The 25,941-nt window shown below is 38.9% G+C and overlaps 1 protein-coding gene across 1 annotated transcript in view; it reads right to left on the bottom strand.

Annotated features, from left to right (window-relative positions):
- The window catches only part of OFCC1 (orofacial cleft 1 candidate 1), a 25,275-nt gene extending 3,475 nt beyond the window's left edge, over nt 1-21,800 (bottom strand). Inside the window, exons 1-5 of the mRNA XM_031552754.1 lie at nt 21,749-21,800; nt 15,891-15,957; nt 15,409-15,585; nt 4,615-4,701; nt 1,604-1,687 (exon numbers count right to left, since the gene is read on the bottom strand). Of these exons, the coding sequence (XP_031408614.1) occupies nt 1,604-1,687; nt 4,615-4,701; nt 15,409-15,585; nt 15,891-15,957; nt 21,749-21,760 (427 nt within the window). The 5' untranslated portion in view covers nt 21,761-21,800. The remainder of the gene's footprint in view (nt 1-1,603; nt 1,688-4,614; nt 4,702-15,408; nt 15,586-15,890; nt 15,958-21,748) is intronic.
- Nucleotides 21,801-25,941: the final 4,141 nt, after the last annotated feature.

Raw genomic sequence — 25,941 nt, 5'->3', positions numbered from 1 at the left:
AAAAAAAAAAAGGTTTTGGAAAAGGAAAACAGGTTCTGAGAAACAGACAGGCAGAAATAAATACAACTCCATACAAATACACAGAGGTGAAGACTGCGCAAGCCTCATTTACTCAAGAAAATTCTGCTCTTCTCAGAGTTTTATTCACCAAAGCCATAAAGAACCCCATTAATAACTTCAGGTGGGAAAGGGTGCAACATTCACCCACAGCACTACTTCTGATGCCTATATGGTTCTTTTTATGAAATAGAAGTGCTGAGACAAGATGGCAGCAGGCTGCTGCAGCTCCCACATTCACTCCAATCTTGTATAGGCACAGGGCTCTGGCATGCCCATGGAACATAAGACGTTGCTGTTAGTGTATTTGCCTGCCCTTGAATTAAACCTGGCAGCGAGATCAGGGCTCCATGTGCACAATACCCACCCTTACAGCAGACCTAGAGGGAGATCATCATCCTCAATGCACATCACATACATTCAAATGGCTTTGGTCAAGGAGAAGGTAGTTCCAAGATCCTTCCAGAGGCAAATGCAAGGGAATAACTGATTCTAGGGTATGATTAGTCTGACCAATTGAGAAGCACATGTGTTAAGTGAGATAAACTGCTATCCAGAGCAACTTCTCTGACCCTCTCCCATGAATTCAGGGGGAATCACAGCAGCATAGTTTCAGAAAGCTAATTGAAAGGGTATTGGACCTTACCTGGGGTGGTCTGTAAATGACATCAAGACATTTTCCTAAATCACACAGGGATATTTGGAGGATAAGGCTATGGAAGACCATGAAATGCTATAAATATTGGTAGAAGGAGCCAGTGTCCATCTTTCCTACAGAATTAGCATTGACTTCACCACAGCGAAGTATTTTTTTATTTTTATTTTAATGCATGCTGTTGTAAGACAAAAGCAACACACAACCTGCAGCACTGCTATAAGCTTTCGCAGCAATGTGGAACTTGAAGTTAACATGCATCAGTCCAGGACTTCCTAATAATGCTTTAAAGATCCAAGTTTAAGCTACATGCATGAATATGCTGGTTGTATTTTATTTTCCTTATATTTAAAATAAGACACAATGGGTTTCAAATATATTACTGATATGAGTAATGGCAAATCAAGGGATTTTGCAAACCCAGGCAAATGAAAAGTTTGCTTCTTCTAGAATAAAGTGACTCACAAACTAGTCAGGAAACAAGTTCCTGGATCTCCAGTACTGTAGGCAACAGCCTGCTCTATCCCTTTGGATATAACGGAAATATTACAGGAAGTACCATACAGTACAAAGAATAGCCCACTTATTTATGGGCTTAAAAAAAGACTTAGATTTCTAGCTTTAAGCATGTAAGCAAGGACTTTTCCAGTCTTCATTCCTGTGGAATTTAGCAAGAGTGAAGTAGCATAAAGAAAGCACATCACCTAAGTTATGCTTAAAACCACATAAATGGGACTCAAACAAAAGCGTTTGGGGGAAGAGATCTTACAGTCTCACAGTGAAATCACTGTCCTTTTTTCCTTCTGAGTTCAAAGGGATGGATTACCACTCTCCCCTCTCATTCAGTCTCAAGAGAATTTTGTTTTCATTTATGCGTATATATATATTTACCTTGAGAGTCCATTATCTTGCTTGCTTCATCTAGAAGCTTCATCAGTTTACCATACAGGATTTGCTCCTCGAATTTCACAGGATCTTTCAAAACAAATAAAAAAACAACAACAAAACAACAGTGAGACATCTAATGATTATTTGCTTCTTTCAGCAGTATTTCAGAGAACATTATTTTAAAGTATAAAGAAATACAAAAGAAACACTTTGACATACAGATTATTTTTTGTAGTGTAGAGCTTCATAGCAGAGCTGTCATTTTCTTCTGAGTTATGAACGACATTTTAAAATGAAAAATATATAATTGCACATTTTTCAAAGGTGATCTACATTATATCTTAGTCTGTACTGAAACTGGCTTTCTAATTCTGCTAGTAGACTTGTTGAACTGATTATATATATTCAAATTGCCAGGTGAAATCTATTTTACTCATAATAAAAATCAAAGTACCTCATTTCTTCTGTAATATGATTTTGGATCCTTATTAAAATTTTTACCCTACTGTCCATAATACTAACACATTATCTAGCAGGAGTAGATATTACAATATACTGTGAATTTTCATCTTGGGACAGATTCATCATTCAAATTCCCAATAACATCTGCAGATTTTTAAACAGAGCAAGGGTCCTGGACACACATGTTCCTTTTTTCCTGGATGGAAAGAGAAGGAATGTATGTATCTCCAAGACCATCCTGGACCAGACTTCATTTCTGACCTGTTTTTACTCTGTCTACTACATACAAATACAATTCTACTTATGTAACATTTATTCTGCAAGGAAAAAAGGAAATGAGGCAAGTAGCCTGTTCATGAGTATGTGTGATAATGAGTTGTTGAGATGTCTGTTGTCAAATTAAGGGATGGACAGATTCATAGACATACAAATGATCGTGAAACTGACATTATGGCATTCGCGTATCACATTTCACTGCCTCTGAGTTGATTATACTACAGATTTTAGGAGGATAGAAAAATCAGCATTTTATAAATGACATTATTCCAGGAAAAGAAAGATATTACAGTCCTACTCAAATAATTAGGTATTTGGGGTCTTTACTTATATTCTCATGAAGTTTTATTATGTTACTGAAGAGCTGTTACTGTTTTTCTGTCTGATTCCACAGTGGATTGTACAAAAGAAAGCAATTCAAAATTCACCTAAAATTGCAGTGTTGTCTTCAACATGCAGACCAAAAGGCTCTACAAAAAACAGGACTAACTAAGTTAGAAAAAGTCAGATAAAAGAACGGAATTCTCTTCTCCACAGTTTACTAGAGATGAAGAGGAGCAAAAAATTATTTATTTCTATAATGCTTGCATTCATGACATAGAAGTTATGCATCACTAATCTCAAATAAATGCTCCCACATCCAACCTGCCGTCTATTGATGCTTGGTCAATACAGTGCTTTAACTGCTCTGAAAATGTCAACACAACCAACTTGAGGCCAGTACTGTCACTAGTCGGTTTGTAATAAACAGGCCTTACCCTAGATTTGAGTGAAATTTTTGCCAGGGAAGAAAAAGGAAGAGCATCCAGGGTCAGCTACACATGTCTCTCAAGTTTGGCAGGATACACTATTGTCTGGACTTTCTTAAAGCTTTCTTCCAGATTAAAAAAAAAAAAAAATGATTACATGTGTACAGCAGTTCTTACATGGCCAAAAGAGTGTTTTTTCCTGACAAAAGCTGTACTACCTTGTATCCCTGGTGTCAGCACTCTACCGCACAGGCTTTTAGGCACATTCACAAGGATACAGAAATCTAATCCACTTTTCATTCTCTGGATACAAAGAAGATCATGATTCATGAATCCTATTCATAAGACAAACCAAGGCAGCATCGACAAAAAAAATCTTTCACTTGAAAACTCTGAGCCAAAAGCTGACTTCTAAAGATCATTGCTGTTGTACACAAAGGATAGGAAAATTACAGGTTTAGGTGCAATTTGCCCCCAATAAAACTAAAATCATCATCTTGTTTTCACCTGTACACAGAAATCCAAGTTACTGATGCGCACTAGAGTGTGTTTTTTTCTGTCACATGTGGTTGCCTGAAAATTTAAATCTTGGTATCTATGCAAATAAAAATTTCCCACAAATTTCCAAAGTGACTCATTTTGAGACTCTGCAGTAGTTTCATACCTACACAATTTATTTCCACATATGCCTACAACTGTGGGTCTAGAGAGGTTCTGCAGTAGAAATAAGCACAAGGTTTGACAAAATGAAGGGTTGGGGAGGTAGAAACTTAGAAATCAGCCTCACATGCTATTAGGAGGTTTGTGCTTAACTACAGGAGTTGGGCCAAAGCATTCAGATCACAGCTAAGCACTTCATTACCATGATGATGTTCTTACCTAAGCCCATGCAAATTCAGGCAGGCCCGTTCCCACCCTTTTTTTTATCTAAAAGTGAAGGAGAATTTCCTCTGTGCACAGGAAAAAAAACAATACCTCTTGGTTAATCTCTCTCATACCTATGCATAACTTCTCCCAGCACTGCAATCACACCCTCCCACTTCTTGCTATCACCCACAGACAACAAAGCGGAATATCTTGGCTAAACTAGTAAAAAGAGGCCTCCAGCTGGGAACTCTGGACACTGGGGTTTCTCTTCTGTTAAGCAAGCAGACGTTCAACTTATTAACAAAATTGTTGTCTAACAAAGGCTTTGGGTTGCAAAACCTGCAGCTTGGTACTCACTTGTAGACTAAGTATGTTAATTAAAAAGAACGTGATGTAGACAGTTTTCTTGGAGCGTTTATTATTATTGCTATGGTGGGAGAGTGAATACAGCACCGCCTCACTTTTACCTGTCCATTAACTCACTGTCCTTGATCAAAGACTATGCATACTGCCTATCATGTTCAGAGCAGGTAAGACTTATAAATTAAATTGTAAACCTCAATATTTAAATGGAACTGCATACGTGATCTTTGTCACCTCATTTTCATGAATGGAAAAGAATATTCTGACACCAAAATTACATACTTAATTCTGCCTCACCTTCTTCACTGACCTCCATCCCACACTGCCTTGGGTTTATTTCCTCATCCATCAGCAGGTCAAAGTAATTTCTGCTGTACTCATTTCCTGTGGAAAGCACACGAAGTAAGGGTCAGTGATTATTAGAAGCACATGAACCAAAATGTTAATTTTGAAATCGACACCAGCAAGCAAAGGGGCATTTTTTGCTACTTTATAAGCTTAATTTTTTTAACAAGTCTTCTAAGCCTACTAGTACTGCAATTATCATCTTGTGAAAGGTCAGAAAAGGTAATTCTGGAAACAAGTGCACTTTATGTTACTTTTACTTGAGAACTAATGAGAAAAATTCTCAAATTTAGATGATGGAATGATAAGAAAAAGATAAAAAAATTCAACATCTCCAACATAAGCCAAATTATTCTTGAAACGCATTTTGCGAGTGAATTACCCATACTGCAGATGAATTTGTGTTTCACAGCTGACCCCTCCAATTTCAACAGCTTTAAATTTCACCACTGAGGTTTCAACGTCTGGTGCATCTTTAATACTGTAGTCAACCACAGAAGTGTTTAATTACAGAGGAGATACTAGAAAACTGCCTCATTAATCTGAACAGCAATAATGTTTAGTTGGGCTAGGTAGCTAATGCAAGGTTTTGATGGGATAAAAACACTCATTTTAGCACTTTCCATTTCAACAGCTAGTTGTATGTGCTCTTTAGAAACTAATCAAGTTCACACACCAAAAAAAGTCATTTGTTAGACTTATCAAGGAGCAACACAGCATCTAGCTGCCTGGAGGAGCTCTCAGTACTATCAGCCAGAACAATTCTTTTTTATACAAGAGGGAAAGGGATGAGCTTTCTCTCAAATTACTGCTTTCCTTCAAGAAAATTGTTGCTTTATTAAAATCACCCTTACATTCACTTCGTTTTCAAGAACGGTAAATTATGACTAAATAGAGAAAAAAAGTAGAATAATTAAGTCCATAACAAATTGCAAAATTCATTGAACAGGGCTAATACATAAGAGCTAAATGCGCAAGGGAGTTAACTCATCCAACATACACTATAGTAGTCTGCAGTATATTTGTTTTAGGATCAAAAATAATCCAAACAGCAACTCCTTCTCAGAGACTAAATGAAACTTTGATATGAAACTAGGTTTAATTTATATTTCTAGACCGGCACATTTTGACTGTCAGTCTCTGTTCCTTCAGTGTAGTAAGTACAAGAACTGAAAATTTGCTTTACCTTGAGGTCGCAATAAAGAAAAATAAATGAGTTTCATTTTTGTTACTTTATCTGTCAACAACTACTAGACTGGTATGAATCTTGGCAGTATGTAATCAAAGTCTTATGTACTGCAATAACACAGCCATTCTACCTTATTCACTGTAATTGTTTTTCTCTATCACAAAGCACCATGATGTTATATGAACACCCCTTCACATATCAGTAAAATAATTCACCCATGTACTAAAGAAGAAAATGACGATACATCTCTATTCAGTTACTTCATAGTCATAAATGTAAATAGCTGGAAAGTATGTGTTGCAAACATACAAGCAATAGTCAGCTAGCACAGGCTTTCTTCATGGTCTTTATATCACAACAGATTCTACTGAATTTTAATACACTATATTCTTTATCCCTTGGGTTTGGGACTAAGCTCTGAGGAGCAGACTTTTGCAGAACTCTTCACGACAGAATAATTGGCATTTAGGAGGAAGTGTCATGTTGTATTTGAGTCTACAAGGCATGGAAACTATTATTTGAAAAAGAGATATACGGAGAAAATTATTAACGAAATTGGGTTTGGTCCTCTCTGAAAAAGCACAACCGTAACCATTTTCTGTGGAGCACGAGACATTTCATCAAGAGCTTCGGCTCAGCCAGGACAACACACAACTGCAGACACAAAGTCATACAGAAATAAACAGAACAAGGCTTGATTTCTCCATAGCAATGTTCAGTCTTAAAAGTCCATACAGATGGAAAGACTGGTAAATGTCAGAATCACTGACTTTATAGAAAATGAGCTATTTTAAACTACAGGACATCACAGAAAACTTAAAGAGAGGCTTTCTGAAGAGAAGAAATCCCTGCAAACCTCAGATGCCTGCTCTAATCTCATTTTACTTTTTTGTTTTCCTTTCAGCTCAACATACACTGAGAATTGAACAACACAGCTCCAGGTAGTACCAGCAGCTCTGGACTCTGGGCTGGTTCTTGGTTTTGTTGGGGGCAGGGAAGGTTACTTTAGATTTAAAATATAAAATTATCAATTTTCATCAACATAACTTACTGCCCAAGGCATTTTACTAATAACATTTTGTGAGCACGTGAATGGATTACTAATCATTTCACGTTTGCTTTTGGAAATATTTGAAAGTGTATAACATGTAAATTAACAGTCCACTAAGGAATTCACATTGCTCTGCTTCATGGTATAAACACAGTAAAGCAAATGTTAATACAGAGCTTGCTTGCAGGTATTTTAAACAGCAGCAGACAGCTTGGTGCTTTCAAAAAGCAAGTTATTTTGAATATCTGCTGCTGTGAAGAGCTAACTGACTTTGGAAACGTGTTTTATTTGCTTCGAACCAGAGAATCACTCAGACCCAACAACTGAGTTTGAAACTCTATTCATTCCCTTCAAAATTGTGCTACTTTATGTGGAAAACACAAAGGATAATTCAGAATATCAGAACTGAAGAGCAAAAACAAGAATTATCTATAAGTTCGAATAAAAATGGAAGGAAGGGTGTTGGCACAATAGTGACCAGGTGGGAATTTGTATAGTTTAATTAAATCAAGAGGAGTTGCTAATAAAATTAGCATAATCCTTGAACGCAGCCCATGGGACTACATGCACATTACTAGGATTGGATGAAACTCTAAGATGGCTTTTAAGTTAAGATGTCTGTAGTCAATTATACAGTCCACGTCCTGAGAATACCACAGAAATGGTGTAAGTAAGTTGCATTTCTGCAAGATCTTCTACTCCACAAAGAAATCAGACAGCCCATACCAATATCATGTCATGGGTACAGTAAGAATTTTTGATGACAGGCAATTATTGCATTGTCCCCTATATTTTATTACTGATTTAAGTTTTGAGTTTAATGAAAGGTAAATAATAAAACCTCACCGGATGGGTTGAGCTTCTCTTGACCAGTGTAAAAATGAAGGAATTACTAATAACTAACTGGCTGATTACTAGCTGCTTGAATAGGCATTCATTTGTGCTTTTTTTTTTTTTCAGAATGATGCTTAGAGACAAATACAAAAATTGCCGCATAAACAATTTTTTTGTTATGAAATGGGATACACAGATCATGGTCTGAGCCAACTTCCCTTAGTAAGTAGGAGCCTTCCCATTTTAGGTAGCAGCATGGTCAGCAGGTATCCCTAACAATGACTTAGTATTACATTACTGGTGTACTTTATAAGGCAACTCATGAAAGTCTTCTGAATAAGCCAGAGGAAAGACTGATTTTAGTCTGAGATGGCATTTTACCTAAAATGCTCTTGAAGCACAGCAGTGAAGCAATGCAGATATGGCCCTTTGGGCTGCCTAAGTATAAGATTCTGTGTTTGTTTCCTGGTTTCTTTATAATGACATGCAACCACAAGAACATCCTAGCAGCATCCTAGAGCCAAACTTGAATACCCTCTAAGAGAGGTGCCTATCTCAATTTGGCTTGGGATTGGGAGGGGAAGAGGAGAGATTTCATATGAGATTTTTAAAATTTACTTAAAACTGGAAAATAATTTAGGAAAGGTAGAAACTTTCAGAACAAATGTTTTAAGTTTTTATTCCAAAATTGTGTTGCCGGATTTACACACATCTAATGAAAATGTTAGAAAGTTTTCATTTTAAATAAGACAGTGATTTGGTATGTAATCCACAAATTAACAGTAATTTTCTGTTCTTGTTTTGCCAGAAAATAATAGAAAATTTTTACAAGTTAACCTGAAATTATATTTTAATTTGGATTTTTGGTTGTGGTTACTGAAGCACAGTATCAGTTATGTCTGCCTCCAGTTGTGGCCATTACAAATGCCTTCACTGTAATATATATAAGCTGATTTACATTACATATAAAAGCTAAATGCCTTAAGTAAGATAAATTACTATTATTTTGCATTTAGATCTAAAATTGTTACCTATAGGTGTAGATAAATATTATTTATAACGTTCTAGATACAGACCTAGAATAGGATTGCTGGGAAGCATGAAGTCATTTCAGATTATCACCAAATATATCAGGGAGTGGGCTGTTTTACACGTGGAACTTCAAATTTTAATAAGCACTAGAAGAATTCAATGAAAAAATAGGCTTCAATGGCATCTTCAAACTTAGAGCCATGCAGCAAGAGCCAGTACAGCAAATTCTATCTTGAAAACACAGCTTGTTAAATACTATCATCAAGTTTCTTTTTGATTTTTAAAGTTTAAAGGTATCGTATGTCATTTTCCTTATCCTCAGCAGAGACCGTAGGTAATGAGCAAACCACATAACTGTGTCTGATGTTTATATTGCAAGTCTTGAATAAACTTACTTGTCAGCTTTGACAAGATGCTGGTGAAGGGGGCCACTCGTGCTTGAGCAGCATGGCCCATGCTGTGCCTTGCCCAGCCCTTGGGAAACACCACACTCTTTGCACCCACTTTCCTTTCCCCCCAATCCACTCCTGGAAGACTCACCACATTTATCGTTGTGCAGATGTACAACATTCCTTTTCCTACGAGCAACAGAGGGCCCTGTGCTAAGGAAAACCAGTGTGAGACCTGCTGCTTTCCTGGGGAAACGCTGCTGGCTGAAGAGAGATTTACTGTTGTTGCAGTTCATCTAGGAATGCTGTTAGATAACATGACATAGGTCAGTGGGGAAAATGAAGACCGAGTGCTACCAGGCTGGTGTGCTCAGCTGATCCTTTGCAACGCAGTCGCATCAAAGGAACTTTCTGGGACAGTGAGAAGCTTAGGGTTTCAACAGCACTACTATGAAGCAAACAATTCCCAAGTGCTATAAATTAGCCTTAAAAACATATATCCAGTCACCTTCTGAAAGGGTATTTCCCAATTATAAAAAGCATCCATTCTTCACAGTTCTTGTCCCCATACCTCTCACAGATTCAATTTTAGCACATTACTTAGATGAGTGGCACGGTATCCCTGTTGTCAAAATTGCATGCAATGGAACACGTTTTGCACACTACATTACACCTTGTGCTGTTCTGCTGATTTCAATTGGATTACACATTGTGTAATTCAACGCAAAATTACTTCCAATGACAACCCTTTTTATTCCTATGCATACATGGTGATCCATCATGCCCTGCATACCGGGTTTGGCATTTCCATTTCGAGTCCCTGTTGAAATCAGAAAGCATGGAACCACAGACACACAACTTGAGTTATTACATATAAACTTTCTTGTTGCTCAAGAAAAAAAGGTACAGTTTTGATTCACATTTCTAGCTCCATACTTTATGCAAATCTTTATGTCCAATGCAAATGCCAATGTCACAGGCCCCATTTTCTTCACAGGCAGCATAAACATGAATTCCCAGCAGTTGCCTGCTTTTTTTTTCATCCATGCTTACTGTCTCTCCAGTGGGTATCTAACAACTCCTTAGACTGAAATTAGACTGTTCAAAAAGCCTCAGTTCTCTCTTAACAGACTGGTGTTACTGATGCTCTTGATGGTATTTTTATTATCAAGTTGATATCCCAGGTGGCTCCTTCCCAAAACCCTTTTTGTCTGCACACTGATCAAAGTTTTTGTTCACTTACACGTTTGAGCAGAAAAAGGCTTATTTTGTCCTGCCACAGCTGAACTACTGCCAGTAGTAACTCGTCCCTTAGCAAAGGCTAAGAGCTCTACTTTGGCTTTTGATGAGGGGCAGAACTGTTCTATTTCACAGTGGGAGGCTCCTCACAGGATGCAGGCAGCACCATGTTAGATATGTCCAACCCAGCTCTGCAGTTAGGAGGTGGTGCAGGAGGAGACTACACAGAGACACTAATTTGCTGCCAGAAGCAGTATAGCCATGTTAATACCATACCTATGCTAATTAGAATAGTTTTTGGTCTTCAATTGAAGCTTTCCTTCCCTCTTTTTTCTTTTTAAACGTTGTTAATCTCTGTGGGCAAATTTATTGGAGCATGATATGAGATGTTAACAGTGCCTATTGCAGATGAAGTGGTAGAATTAATTAGGGCTTTTGATTTTAGGAGATAATCTAGTTCTGAAAAAGGATTTGTGTATTGGGGAAGATAGAAAAAAAATGAGCACTCCTCATCATCTGGAGACAATTCAACCTGAAACATCAACATTTAGGGTCAGACTGCCTCTAGCCTTTGTACTACTGTGAACGGTACAGGAGAAGACAATTAGCCTTCCTTTCATCTTTCATGCAAAAGCCACAGACTATCACAGCCTCTGAAGAGGCCGGGTGCAAGGTGGATCATGTAATGGTAGGATGCTTGGATAGCCCTGCGCCTGGATTCTGCAGCTTGCATGCGTAACTGGCATCCCAGAAAGAACACAGACTAATTTGTTCTGACATACATTCCCTCTGCATGCCTGGGCTAGAAATTTCACCTATCTTGTAGAAATGTGAACAGTGCCATCCCACAGAGCTCTTCTCGGGATTAGCTAGACCAGAGCCTTATAGTTCTGTGGCTGTGGTGAGCACCAAGTAGTACAAACAGCTATAAGCCACTAGCAAATTAACTATTCACAATAGCTGAGGATCTGAATGCTGGAAAAGATTAATGTTTGTTTTGCAGGCCTATGATAAAACACTAAATACATAGCCCTTTGTTAAGGGATTTCTTGTGACATACATCATTCATCCAAGGTTGAGCAACTGCCTTCGTGTTCTGCCTTCAGCCAAAGAAGGCAGGCAGTTTCCTGGCGGTTTGGTGCTTCCGCCACGGCAGTTTGCCAGGCACAGAGTTCACCAAGCCCACCTGAACACTTGGGAACTCTCCCAAGTGTTTTGGATTTAAATACCTCTGGAAAAAAGAAAAAAGAAAATGGGAGCTCACCCTGATTTCAGGCGCACCTGAAATGTCCATCCTTTACTCCGGTTATGGGTAATGTGATCCTAAATATTTTTCTATTATCTGTTTATTGACTATTTGACCTCCCACTGGGATGACTAATGTGAAAATTTCTGGCAAATGGAATATTTGCTGAGGTGAAGAAAGGAGGAAGGAGCTGGTTGGATGTAGTCACAAGTAAACTCCGAGAATTTTCAGGAACAAATAAATTGCAAAAATTGCCAGGCGGCCTTAATTTCATGAGAAATATGGGAAAGAAACAAACATGATGGTTAGGAGCTATCAGCAAAAGGTCAGTGTATCATGAAGAGAAAATACAGTGGTTAGAACCCACTGTAACCATTTAGGTGCCTGATAATTGGTAAAAATGAGTAAACAGCCAGTTCCCTTACGTCACTATAACATTTAACAGCAACACCAGGTCACCATCCTATAAAAGCAGTAATGGAAAGCAGACAGCAGAAAGTTACACAAAAGCTTATTCTTGAATAATTGTCTACTCTTGATGATAACACTGGGAATATGGTCCATCGCTGAAAATATGACAGTGAAAGAATAAAATGGCCTGACAAATGGAAAAAATGGAGTATCAGAGTCACGAGAGCATAGAATCATAGAATATCCTGAGCTGGAAGGGACCCATGAGGATCATCGAATGCAACTCCTGGCTCTACACAGGACTAAATCCTCTGTGAAAAAATACTTGAACTTTTTAAACTGGAAATATTTCATCAGCTATTCAAGGCAAAACTCTGTTCACACACTCATTTTCAGGTGATGTACTGTTATCTCAGAAAAGGGAATGGAAAAGTCAATATAGCTCTATCATACCTGTGAATTAAGGTGGTTAGGGGCCAGCTGAAAGCAAGCTGCAATGTGATGGGCTTCTGCACAGGCTATTTCGTCCCTAAATAATCCTTATTTTGCACAGTGTGTCAAATTCCAGGAAAAGACTTTGAGGCTGTCTTGAACACACAGCTGATTATATACACTCCTCTCTGGTATTCTCAGCACGGAGGTGTGTGAGAAGGCATCTCAAAAGTACGTGGAGGTTTTTCTAGAGAATACTTCCCTCGAGCAGTCACAGAAGGAGGAACAGGCTGTGACACTACTGTAGGATGGAGGAAATGCTAGCACTCCTGTAGCTATTGTTTGCTGCCATTGAGGACACAGGTGACAGGTGGAAAGACAATGGAAAGGCAATGACATCCCCGCACTGTGCCTCCAAGGGCATAGCATTAAATCCAGCCTGATATTTACATAGTGTTCTAAACCTGTAATCTGCTAAACACTGCAATTAAATAATTGTGCTTAAGGTTATAACTGCTTTTAGGTTGTGTAGTTTAACATCAAGAATTAGAATTGACCAATGCTACTCCCTATCAAGTAACCTGGATTCAGCCTAGGGTCTGAGAGCTAGAGGAGAATCTCGTGATCATGGACAGGACCATGAAATACTACCGTTCACTACGATCATGCCATACCATGCTTTTCTATGTAGTTGGCTTTTTCCATTTCCTCTTTAATGAAGTATTACTACACTTGGGGGTGGGGAAAATTAGCTCAGGAGGTACCAGAAGGTGTAGTTCAATTTTCCCCAGGTTTCTGGTCAGGCTTGAAGCTGTTGTTTTGTTAGCAGCCCATGATAAGTTTGAACTGGCCCCTGTGACTGCCAAACAAGTCCTGACAGAAGTTAGACTAAGAATTATTTAATGCAAGATTGGACCAGATGATCTCTAGAGACCTCTTCCAATCTAGACTTTTTTTTTATGATGACATAAATGGATGACTTTTTTTTTTTTTTTTCTTAACAGCTGCATGAATTAGAGGCAGAGCTAATGTGAACAACTGGTCTGGTTAACTGAATGGGCAAAAGATTGCGAAGGAGAGTGAGTTTGGGGAAACAAAATATTTAACTCTCACTAAGCCTTTGTCTGCCATTCAAAGCATTTTGTCAATCAAACTGTTCCATTCCAGGCAAAATTAATTTCAAAATTAATTTCTGTTCTGTGTTTCAAAAAAAAAGGGTTTTAGGTGTTATAATTTGTCTGGCTGGTTGTTGTTGGCTTTTGTTGTTTTTTTAAATGATACTATGAATGATGAATTCACCATAATGGGTTTAAAAACACATTTTAGTCTTTAAAAGTGTTCCTTTCTTGAAGAGACTATTCATGAATTTCTGAAGCAGCAACTGAAAGTATGGACAGACTCCAGCAAGCCCAACTTCATTTTTACCAAATAGACTATTTCATTAAAAAACAATCAATTCCTTTGTCTCCTTAATCATTGTTCTGACAGGCTGCAGAGAGAATTCCTGCTCCATGTGGCACTATGCAGTCACGTGAAAGCTAAATGGAAAGCCAGACCTAATTGTGAGAGAGGCTATCAGGAGCCATGGGCTCTCTGGGCCTGTGAGGATAAAATATTAACACAACAAGGTTCAGAGTTTTAAAAGCAAATACCTGGAGTTTGGCTCACCAGCCTGTACTTACATATTTAAATACCTGAGTGAGTACTCAAGGGTGCTCACCAAATGGCATCGCTGCCTGGGAGTTTGATAGGAAGCACTGGGTGAGCTGGATACCTCAAAGCTGTATTGTTTACTTTGGTACCTTGGGAGATTTCAGGCTTTGTATGTACATTCACATATTCATGGTTGATTACAGTCCACTTGAAGCTAAGGATACTACACATTCCTATACAATTATATTTTCAGTGCATATTTATGGAAGGTTTTTAGTCTGATTTCAGAAACGATTGCTTTCACTTTAGAACTTAGTCCAAGATTTCCCTCATAAAACTCATCAGATGTCTCTACATTCTTTTTCTCACCTTCTTCCTCCTTGTACTTTCTCACCAATCCAGGTTGGATGGAGTCCTGGCAGCCTGATCTGGTGGGCAACAATCCTGCCCACGGCAGAGGGTTGGAATGGGATAGGCTTTAAGGTCCCTTCCAACCCAAGCCATTCTTTAATTGTATGATATTACTAAGTAAAAAAAACCCATTAGTCATAACATTCAGTGGTAATAATAATTCAAAATGGAGTAATTAAGCAATAGGTTAAAAGATACCATACCTCTGCAATATAAAAAACTGATGTCCCCAAAGATCCTAATAGTTTGCATTACCATAAATAATGAACATTGCTTCATGAGACAGGATCTTTTTTGGGTGCCACACCACAGCTGAGCTTAAAAACCAGGTTGTGCAGGATCACTTCCCTGGAAAAGCTGAGCAAACAGGACACTCTGCTCTAAATATATGAGCACAAGTGGCTGAAAAAATATAATAAAGCAGAAGCAAGATGCCGATTGACTGAGGGCATATGGGAGATCTGAGGACAACAATCAATCACTGATCTGTAAGCTGTTTAAAGCTACTCAATGCTCGGGAGCCAGCAAGGGAGCAGCATCTGTCTGCTACAGCGCCTCCGAAATCCAACCTGGTACAAATTAAGGGGACTCACCATAAGAAGAGCTGGCTCCCCGCACTCCCATCTGCTCGGGGGGAGCACCATGCAACCTGCATCCACAGTAAGGGGAGCCAGCCGAACACAAAAACGGAGCACAGATCCCTAAACCTGCAAGCACCCAATGTTTTCAGAGGCGTTTGGGGCTTTGGGGGTGGATGTTGGGATGCATCAGGATGGGAACACCCGGCGGAATGTGCAGGTTCGATGAGGAACGCAACTGCTGTCACTCCGTTTGAGGGTAATCCGGTTTGATGCCTCACCTCTTGGTTCAGCATGGGCTTGCAGCCTGAGTTTTTGTTGGTGAGCTGCAAGGGTGCTATGCAGCTTGTCATGTCTAATAACTTCCTCCTCTGAAGTCTGATGTGCTGAAAGATCTGTGCTGCTGATGTTAAAAGCTGGATTTTCAATGCCTTCTGTTGCTGCTCTCTCTTCTTTTACTACAGAAAACAAGGAGGTCAGAAGAGCACATTACAGCAAAGTGTATTTCAATGACAAGCAGAAAATTCCTTCTAGTAATTCCTTTGCTGAAAGACTCAAGTGTATCGTCCTCAAATGTCGCCAAAACAGAATTAGGTTAAAATTAACTCAAGGAAAAAAAAAAAAAAAAAGAATAAATGATTAAAATAATTACAAATTGCACCCTGACAAGCAAGAGCAAAATTTCGCCCACAGCCATTTGTCTGTAATTAGTTAATTAATCCTTACACAAATTATGAGCAATAACTCATCAAGCAAGGCTCACCCATCAGAAATTCAGCCGACTTGGATTTCTTCTGCTTAGTTTGCTTCAGAGCCTTCTGCTGGAACTTCTGGAGGGAAATTGTTAAATGAATAAATTAGCTAAAGAACGAAGATCATCCTTTATGATCCACAACTAACACAGTATTTTAAATATGGGATGGCATTGAAATGTCATTTAATTTACATCTCTGCTAAAGGGGTCAAACACTAATTGAACAACAGCAGTGGAAGAATTAAATAAAATAGGAGAAGAAAAGTTAAAACAAATGCCAAATGAAGGTCACATTAAAATACTGTGATTTTCTTTTTTTTAGTCTTTTTTTTTTAACCAATTTTAATTAATGCAAAGGAGCCTCAACAAATGAAGAATAAGACTGCTTTATTTTACTTGCAGAACAGCAGTGCTTCATTTAGAAAAGTTTGGTTATTCATGTTATCCACAGACAGACTTCCCTGATGCCCCCACTTCTGCATTTCCTAAGTCCACTTACATAACCTGTAATGTTAATAATGTAACATAGCTGTTCATCGCAGGGCAGCTGAAAATGAATGAGCTTCACACTTTCATATGAGATGATGAAATGGACACAATCCCAAATAATTTACATTGAGAGGTCGCAAAAGAGAGATCAGGGTCCAGGGGAGAGCACTCATTGCAACAATGAAAAATTAATTTAATATTAGGTATGTGTCAACAACAGCTACAGTGAAAATAAGATAACGATAGTTATTGGAGGAACCGGGTCGTTACAAGTTCCAAATTAATTCCCATGGGGATGCAAGGTCCAGAAGAAACATGGCCACATCGGTACCAACAGGAAGGTCCAAGTGCTGAAGTCTACACTGGTACAGAACCTTGTGCAGCACTAGCAAGACTTCACATGAGCTCATGCCTAGCTACAGACCCCAATAATGGATGCTAACAGTCAAAGCAGGCAATGATTATCTCAAACAAAGCACATCTGGGAGTATTAATCAAAGCCAAAATCAAAGCAAGAAAACAGCTCACACCTATTTATTTTCAAATCTCACATGGCAGTTCCTGAAATGAGCACAATTTTTTTAAACCAGTTGCTTAATTGTCCAGTGACAAAGACCACTCCTGGCCACACAGCTCCTGGAAACTATCAATATGAAAGGATTAATTACAAGAATAATTGAAAAATTGCAATTTTTAGAGCATCCATCTTTCCCATTTGATTGTGGGTGCCAATTTCCAGTAAAAACAATGCTTGCAGCACACAATCAATAAATCTGTCAAAAACAATAGAACCATAGTACTGACAGATTAATATAGATATTAATAACTTGATATACATGTATATATGCATACATGTGTAAATGTTAGTCTGACAACAGTAGAATTCTTCTAAATGACTGCTGTCCTACAAAAATGTAAACATGCAAAAATAAACTAGATGCATTCTGGAAGCTACAGTAAGTACCAAAGCAACAGAATTAATTCTTACAAGCTGTATGTGGCACAGATGAAGTTAATGATAATTTTGACAAGAATTCAATAGGTTCAGAAAGTCACCATACTGCTTTCAATGTTTTTTCCCCAACTGAAAAATCTTTCTAAAATACACGTTGGCTTAGTGAGCACCTTTAGAATTCTATAACTCTTTCAACATTAACATATTGATGTATTACTTACATTCCTAATATTTTAATTCGGTTAGTTTTAAAGATGCCAGCAGCATTTATAAAAACACTGTATCTTAATTGTCCTTACTGAATTGTATATAATTGCCAAACAAAGCTTTAAACCTTACGTTAACAGCAAAAGAAATAACATCCAGACAAAAATTCTGGGACAAATTTTTAAACTGGTATACATCAGGATACATCTGTAACTTTGATAGAATTAAGATGATCTGCATTACTTTCTACGTATACACATATTCCTTCTGCATGTCAGATTTCCCTAGCAAAACCAATTGCAGGCTGTATTTGTCATAGTCAGCTTTGAATTGCTATATTCTGTAAAACACACACCACTTCTTTCACAATAAGAGGGGGGGGGGTGAGAAGAAGAAAGTATTCCTCTTCCTCCAGACCTACAAAATACGCACTGTGGGATTTTATTGCTGTTATTTGGCTTCCTTATATTCAGTATAGTTAGCACCAAATACCGTTTTTCGGAGACACAGCCATGTATGTTCTTCTGTACTTCATTCACACAATCACAGATGAATATTTTTAAGTTTTGATGCAGCATGCTTGCGACTCCTATTTACAAAGAACTTTGAAAGAAATGATGCCCTTGTCCCTTAATTAGGCTTTGAAAAAGCGTTTTCAGTGAGTTCATATTTTTTGAATGAAAGCAACACCTGATTTTCTACAGCAGGGTGAAATCCTTCCAGGGATTCTTCTTCAAGTAACTAAATAATGGAGCAGTTTGGTGGCCTTTGTGTAATCAACACATGTTCTTGTCACTTTGTGCTTCAGAGGGAATTAAGAGCTCTCCTTTCATATCTATCTCCACCTGATTCTTCCATCCTTCTTGTTTACATATGGGCACCCCTAAGTATTGTAAATTACACCCTTTTATTTTTTTTCCTTTATTTTAGATTTCCTTCCCCAACACGCCCCCCCCCCCTCATGATACTGTGTCTTCTTATCAGATAATAGGCACAAAATTACTCAGTGGCATTCTATATTCATTTTATCATTAGTCACTACTCGTTAACTTATGTATTTATGCAAATTCATGTCTAAAGGGATTGTCCTTTAATCATTTCACGGATCTACAAAACTTAGATTTCCAACAGCAAACAGAAGAAAGCCCTCTCAGTGACAACTTGCAGGCAACATCCAGTTGTGTGACCATATCCAGAAGAATGCACATGTATGCATTTCTGTCCAGAAATCACCTTCTAGCTGTAAACCACAGTCCAAAGCTGAGTTCAAAGTCATGCCTTTTATTTTTTATTAAAAATGTATATTAGTTTTTTTAACTCGAGTGTCATGCACTGTGAGAAAGGCGAGGGGATACGGAAGTAGCTGAGCACAACACGGAGTAATCAGCATGTAATTCAAAGCGACCTAAACCTTTGCATGCCTTTTTGCAGTCACCACCGCGTGCACCGTTGGCATGAAGGCCTGCAGTCTGCTTAACAACACCAATTTAAACAAAAGAAAAACAGGAGTATCCGAAACTACTGGGGAGCCCAGGTCTGTGCAAGAGTAGTGAGCACCGCAACAGCAGCAGCAGCAAGGGGGGGGGGGAAAAAAAGAAAAAAAAACCCTCATTTATAACCAGTGACAACTAAAACCTATGAAGTTTTTAAAAGAATGTGATTGTTGTCAAAAGGAATTGGGTACAACAATGCTGCGTTCAGCTCTGGTTCCACTCAAAGCCGTGGCTGAGGGGCTCTGGGAAAGCTGCTGGAAGGCTGGTGGGCACAGACCAGCAAGAAAGTGAATTTTGCATACTGTACGGATCATCGCTCAGTTCAGGGCAGTCATATTGAATCTGTGATCAACCAATTGTGCTTCATGAAACCGTCAGCCCTCATTTACGTCTAGCTGTTTTCTTCTGTCCTGCTGTAAACAAGCTCTGCTCTGAGCTGTCTCCCTACCCTTATCTGCTTACGAAGATCACACAGACAGACCTCATCAGCAGCCTTAGAGTTAAAGTTAAAGTTACTGCTTCCAGACAGCAGTCCCTATGCAAGCTGGAAGTCAAAAAGAAGAGCAACTTTGGAATGACAGAGTTTTAGTTCCTTTTAGGAAATGCATACCTTAGATTCATACACATACTGGCATGTTATGTCTCTTTCATGAAATTAAATTAGGTGTTCTTAATATGAACAACTGTTTCTAACATCAGCAAACTAGCTCAGCAGATTCATCCATGGTTTTGTTCTTGTTGTTTTTTGTTGTGGGTTGTTGTTTTTTTTCCTTTGGGGCCTTGTTTGAACACAGCCAACAAAGAAGTAGCTGGAAATATTGTCAATCTGGTAGGGCTCCAGGAACCTAATAATGCCTGAAATGCTCTAAGGAGTGTAATGACAGTAAGCAGGAACAGGTATGTTGGCTTCTGTTCTTATTCACTTCAGTGAGAGCATTAGCCTTTAAAATAACGCAGAGCAGTTTTCAAAGAATAATGTGCCTGCATAAAAAGGGATGGAGCCTTCCTAAAAACGTATTCCTCTGCAAGCACACAAACCTGTGAGTCGGTATTTACAGCATTTAATTCTTTAAACCAGCTGGCAAGTCCCTGTTAAGGCTTTCCTTTATGCAGCTGGAGCTGGAACCTTCTCCCTCCTCCCAGCCCATTACTTTTGTCTATTTAAGGGATGGCAGCCAAAGAGAAACAGCTTGTAATTTGCACCTGTCTGCTTTAAGCACTCCACATTAGATTTTGCAGAGAGCAAACTCTTCATTGCTAATGAGGATGACACTTGGTAGGGTCAAACATATTTTTTAGCTGACTCTGCAGCAATTAAAAAACGAAATAAATAAATACCCGCTTCATTTCAGCCCATGCTAGGTGGAAAACGAGACTGGAGGGAAAAGCCTGCTGAAGAAAAGCAGCTTGGTGTGGAGGTGGAAGATGTAACATTCCGTGTCTGGTCTAATACAATGCTGAGCACAGCTAGGCACAACAGGTCCTGAGTTTGTACATCCTGAGCTGCCTTTTGGGGACCCACAGCATGCTCAGGTACCCAAAGGTTCAGCTCTATGAGAAAAGTGTTCTTAAAGAATTGCAACATTGAGGCCTGTGCTTTGCTCCTGTTCCAGAGGTGTGCAAGCACTGCTGTACAGAGATGCACTAGCTGGACTGTGAAGGTAGGAAGGTATAAATCAAGCAAATAATCCACATGTGATCTTACAGTCTTACATAAAAACTACCTCAACACGTTTGCTTCTTGCTAGAGAACCAAGCCCTGTGTTCCCAGTCAGCTGTGGTATCAGTTACCACATTATAGAAGAAATAACAATTACACTGGCATGTGAGTTTAGCTATTAAGAAGCAGTAATTTCCCTGGTTAGTCTTAAAATAGAAAAGCCCTCCAAAACTCAGTCTACAGAGCTGATGACAAGAACAAAAATGCCAAGAAATACAGAAAAAAAAAGGACGAAAATAAAACAAAGTAAAACATACAATTTATTAAAGCAAACACTGGTGGTGCATTTTGATTTCATAAATTGTCCCCACTTGTACTTCCTGTTTAAACAATAACTAACACGATGATGGGTTAAATGAAGTTGAGATTGTCACAAACATTGCCTCACTAGTAATTAATGTAGTTTAATATGGTTGTTGGCACACATCTCACATGACAGATAATGTTCCAACATGTCACTGATAGGACCTTTCAGCACAGCTTTAGGAGATCTACCAGGCATTGCCGAGGTTGGTTAGGTCAAAGGGTTGAACCATGTGTAATTCAGAACAGAGGAGGTCCCACGGTCACTCCACAAAAACAATTACACTACTTATTTCACTCCATCCCTGGCCCGAAATTCACAAGCCTCACAGTTTCAGTGCAGTCAATCTCGCTCTGCCCCGGGGCTACGAGCCACATGAAAATATGTGGTGCTGTGTTTATAAATCTAATCAAAAATAGAAACAGTAGACAAGCACAATGAGGTCCTACTATGGATCATGGGAATTCTCTAAATTCTGAAGGCACTTTTGTTTAACTTCTGTGGGCCTTCTCCTACCATTACATTGTCTGGTACTCTCGTTAATCATCCTCTTGACTTGTCAATGATATAAAGGAGCCTACGTGTCTGCTGACTTCCCTCCCATCACACTACAAATAATATTATGAAATAGCAATACTAGGAATAGCCCTTTCAATTTTCCTTTTTTTTTTTTAAGTGTTTTTTTTTTCCTTCACTTACCTCTTTCTCCATGCCAGCCTGTCCTTTCTTAGATCTGTGGCTAAAAACACTTCCTCCTGCAATGAAATAGAGACATCCTCCTAATTTTCAGCCCACAGACCATCATTAATACACTTAGGTTTAAACACATAGAATTAGAGAGCATTAGTCTAGAAATCTGCTGAGACGAGGACTTCTGCTGCTACAGCCCTTCTAGCAAAAGAGCAAAGTGAGGAAGCAAACTTCACTTCTTCAAAAACTCTACATCAGATCACATTAAAAAATGAAGGCTGCTCTGAAAATAACGCCTCCTATTTTATTATGTTGGCACCCACTAACATTCATTGATGCTTGCTGAACATTTATGGAGTCCAAATAGTGCATGCGAGCACAGTGAGGTGGTGGATTTTTTTCTGAGCAGAATTAACCAACCAAAAGTGGGTAATTTGTTGTGGAATATAGCTAACGTGAAAACTGCAGTGCCAAAACTACCAGACTAAGGATGCTTCTGTGATCCTGCATCTGGGTGGGTCTCACCTGTGCCTCCCTTCTTGCAACGGGATTTCAATTAGAAGCATGGAAATTATCCTGCACACAGAGGTTAAAACCATTATGCAATCCCACCATAATTTTACAAGTTATATAGCTCACCAACAAAAAAATTCTCAATTTTACATCAGCTGCTTTTGTCTCTATGTGGGAAAAAAATTATTCCTTCCGAAGGGCCAGATGAGTTGCCCCTGTGCTCACTGCAATCAATGGCAAAACTCTGTCTGACGCCCCGGTCACAGGATCTGAATGGCAATGAATAGCAAGCTTCTTTCTCTGCCAGCTTTTCCCTTATGCTTTTATACAAACACATATTCAGATTATTTTGCAGAGCCTGAAAACAAGACGAGACTTTGAACAATTAAAAATATCCCTTCAGAGTCCCTCAGAAGATTCAATTGACCTTCTGGGTCAGGGGATGCCCTGTACAAAGTACATGTTTGGCCCAACTTGAGGAAACTCTCTCTCCTGAGGGCACCACGCAAAGAAGAGCCTAATTCTAAGCATGCGCTTAGGTTTCATTGAAATCAACACAATGGACAGTGAACAGGGACACAAATTCTCCACAGAAAAAGGCTGCATTGTCACTTTGGTTACTCAGTAATGAATGAAGGGCTGAGCTCTGCCCAGGACTTGCTAATGCTGAGAGTCTGCTGACCTTTGCCATCGCCCCTGGATTTTGGTGCCCTGCTCAGGTTGCCAAGACCATGCATGGGGTTGAGATGCCAGTGCTGTGATGCTGAAATAACCCCCCCACAGTAATCACGTAAGGTAGGCTACAGTCACATTTACCCAACCCAATCACGCATCCTCTGGGTGCCATGGATAACTTTCTTTTTAGTCCGGTGGTATGGCGCAGTACTCATTCAGGTTGGATATTACAAAGCATTTCTTCTCATAAAGAGCAGTGAGGCAGTGGCACAGGGGTTGGTGGAGTCCGTGGAGGTGATCAAGAACCGTGTGGATGTGGCACTGAGGGACATGGTCAGTAGGCATGGTGAGGATGGGTTGGCAGTTGGACTAGGTGATCTTAGTGCTCTTCTCCAACCTTAAGAATTCTCTGATTATATATTATGGTTCAATTAGGAGAAGGAAAAAAAAAACACCACCTGACAAACCAAAGGTAATAAAATCTTGAAATGACTCCTCTCCTTTAAAGGGTAGAATCAAAAGAAGCAGCCAGTAGGAAGAACTGAAAGATATAATTCAGTATTTTCATCTGTGGTCAACATCTGCTCTTTGATGAGGAGCCAAAGGTAAAGCAATTTTCAAAGCCACAAGAGACCACGAAATCCCTGGGTTGCAGTGTCATGGCACCAGGAACCTCAGCACTGCCATCATTCTGACTTCCCTCTTCCTGTCCATATCACAGTCCACACCCAGCAAAATAGGTTGGTTTGTTTTTTTCCCCACCACAAAAGGCTTTTTTTTTTCCTAGTAATTTTTAAATAACATGGCTTCCAAGTTAAAGCAGCATGTCAGTTAAAAGTACTGAGCTATACATCAAATCTTAAAAAAATGTGCTATATTTTGTGCATGATTTTGACTGCACACACACACAAAAAAAGACCCCTATACAATTTAGGGCAATGCTATAGGCAAATATACAAGGGCTGCTCCAAAAGTAATGCCTCCTGTTTTACTTTGTTGGCAAACAGTGTCAGGGAGGATAGTGGTGGTATGGCACCACAGGTTGAAACTTCCCACCAATACTCCATTACATTCTGTAGCAGCATGCCAGATGGCAGCAGAGGGGCAGTCAGACAAAATGGTGTCTGATGAAACAGTGTGTCCACACTCCATGTGGAAAAAAAATGGCACCCACTGACACTCATCAACACTTGCTGAATGTTTATGGAGATCAAACAATGGATGTGAGCACAAAGAGGTGGTAGGTGTTGTGTTTCAGCATTGGTGACAGCAGATCACCTCCACCAGTTCATATTCTTAGTGCGGCATGCAGGCTCTTGTTCATCAGTGGCAAGAACACACAGCTAATGGTAGTGTCTACACTGAAAAATGTTGCCTTGTAGCTGAGAATTTGCTCTAATGGTATTATTGTGCTTTTTCTATCGCTTGTAGTTTCCATGAAAAAAAAAATAGGAAGCATTAATTTTGGAGTGACCTAAGTAACTAAATATCTAGACAGCCAGAAATATTTACCACTATTAAACACGCTTCAAGTATAATATATTTAGACTAGGCACAACTTTAGCACCAACAGCTCCATCTCTTTTGAAAAGGGCTTCAGAGTTTCCATCATAACTTATTTTCAGGGAGAAATTAGTTTGTTTTTATTTATTTGTATTAAAATCTATGGATAACATAGATAGTAAACTCTTCCTTGTGAAGTGCTACTATCCATTCTCTGGTTTCCGTAACTACTACAAATAGAAGCCAAATACTCAAGTTACTTTTATACACACTTCTTTTCAGAGTATGAAACTACAGTTATTGGGCACTCTTTTCCAGGAAAGTTTCCCTGCAAACAGCATGTATGGTCCACACCAGATAAAGGCCTTTATTGCTGTTTACCAGTTACAGATTAAAATTTGAAATACATGTATAATTATACAATGCTAAAGAGTTTTTTGATGTGTACCTGATGTGTCTCTGAATTAAGCAAGAATACCATCATGGATACACTGGAAAATACATCTTGTAAAAGTGTCATATTTTACATATATACCACCTCAGATATGAATATTGTTGTTAATAGATCAGTGGAGTTTGATTGAAAGCAAAGAGACAGAAATCGTACTGTATGAGCAATCCCAGAAGAAATGCCTCTAGTGGTTCAAAACATATTTCACTTGCCTCTGGCATGAGTTTCTGGATTAGTGTCATATACGTGTCAACATGAAACAACACAGGCTATTTGTTTATACATTCCTATTACTCCTCCTTTTGTTGTTCTGTGTGCTATTTTACATTGACAAAACATACATAACAATATATTCAACCCAGTGAGTGCATTCCTCTGTCACGTACCTGCTAACAAATCATAACCACTGAGCACAAAGGGAAACCGAGGTAACGCTGTAGAGAAGGCAACAAAGTGAACAAGGACATAATAGTGCAGTTTGCATACTACTAAGTAGAAATAGCATTGTGTAAAGACGTTTTGATAAATAAGCAAACGGAACTGCAGCTTGGTTTTTAAGATTTAGCTGATAAAGTATAGACGCATGCAACCAAAGGTCCGTAGCTGATTCTGTCAGTATTCAACCAAGGGAAGAAGAAAAATACAGATCATGCCTGGCATTTTTTAAAATCAAATGTATTTTGTCAGCATAACTCGGTGCTACATTTCTTTTTTTCCCCATCCAGAAAGCTAGCAATCAGAATTCCTACTCTAAGATTTGAAGTTTTAAACCAAAACTCCATTGGAAATAGCTGCTAGTGATGTTTTATTTATATCCCCTTAAAAAAAAAAAAATCTGAGACCTTGAGCAGGCAAAGTGTGGTTAAACATGACTTCAGCTGAATTCCCCTTTTGGGGAAGACAGTGCATCTAATATGGCTGAAGCTGGCTTCCAACCACTAGGGTAGCTGGAAAAAAAAAGAAAGAAAATGGAACACCCTCTGCAGTTTCCATATCATTTGATCAAACAGAAGAGTCAGCAGCAATCCCATGACACATTTTACTTGGTGACAAAGCAACT

This window comes from Meleagris gallopavo, chromosome 3 (assembly GCF_000146605.3).
Source record: "Meleagris gallopavo isolate NT-WF06-2002-E0010 breed Aviagen turkey brand Nicholas breeding stock chromosome 3, Turkey_5.1, whole genome shotgun sequence".
Classification (NCBI taxonomy): Eukaryota; Metazoa; Chordata; class Aves; order Galliformes; family Phasianidae; genus Meleagris; species Meleagris gallopavo.
The sequence above is the reverse complement of the archived record's forward strand: the minus strand, read 5'-3'. Positions and strand labels throughout refer to the sequence as shown.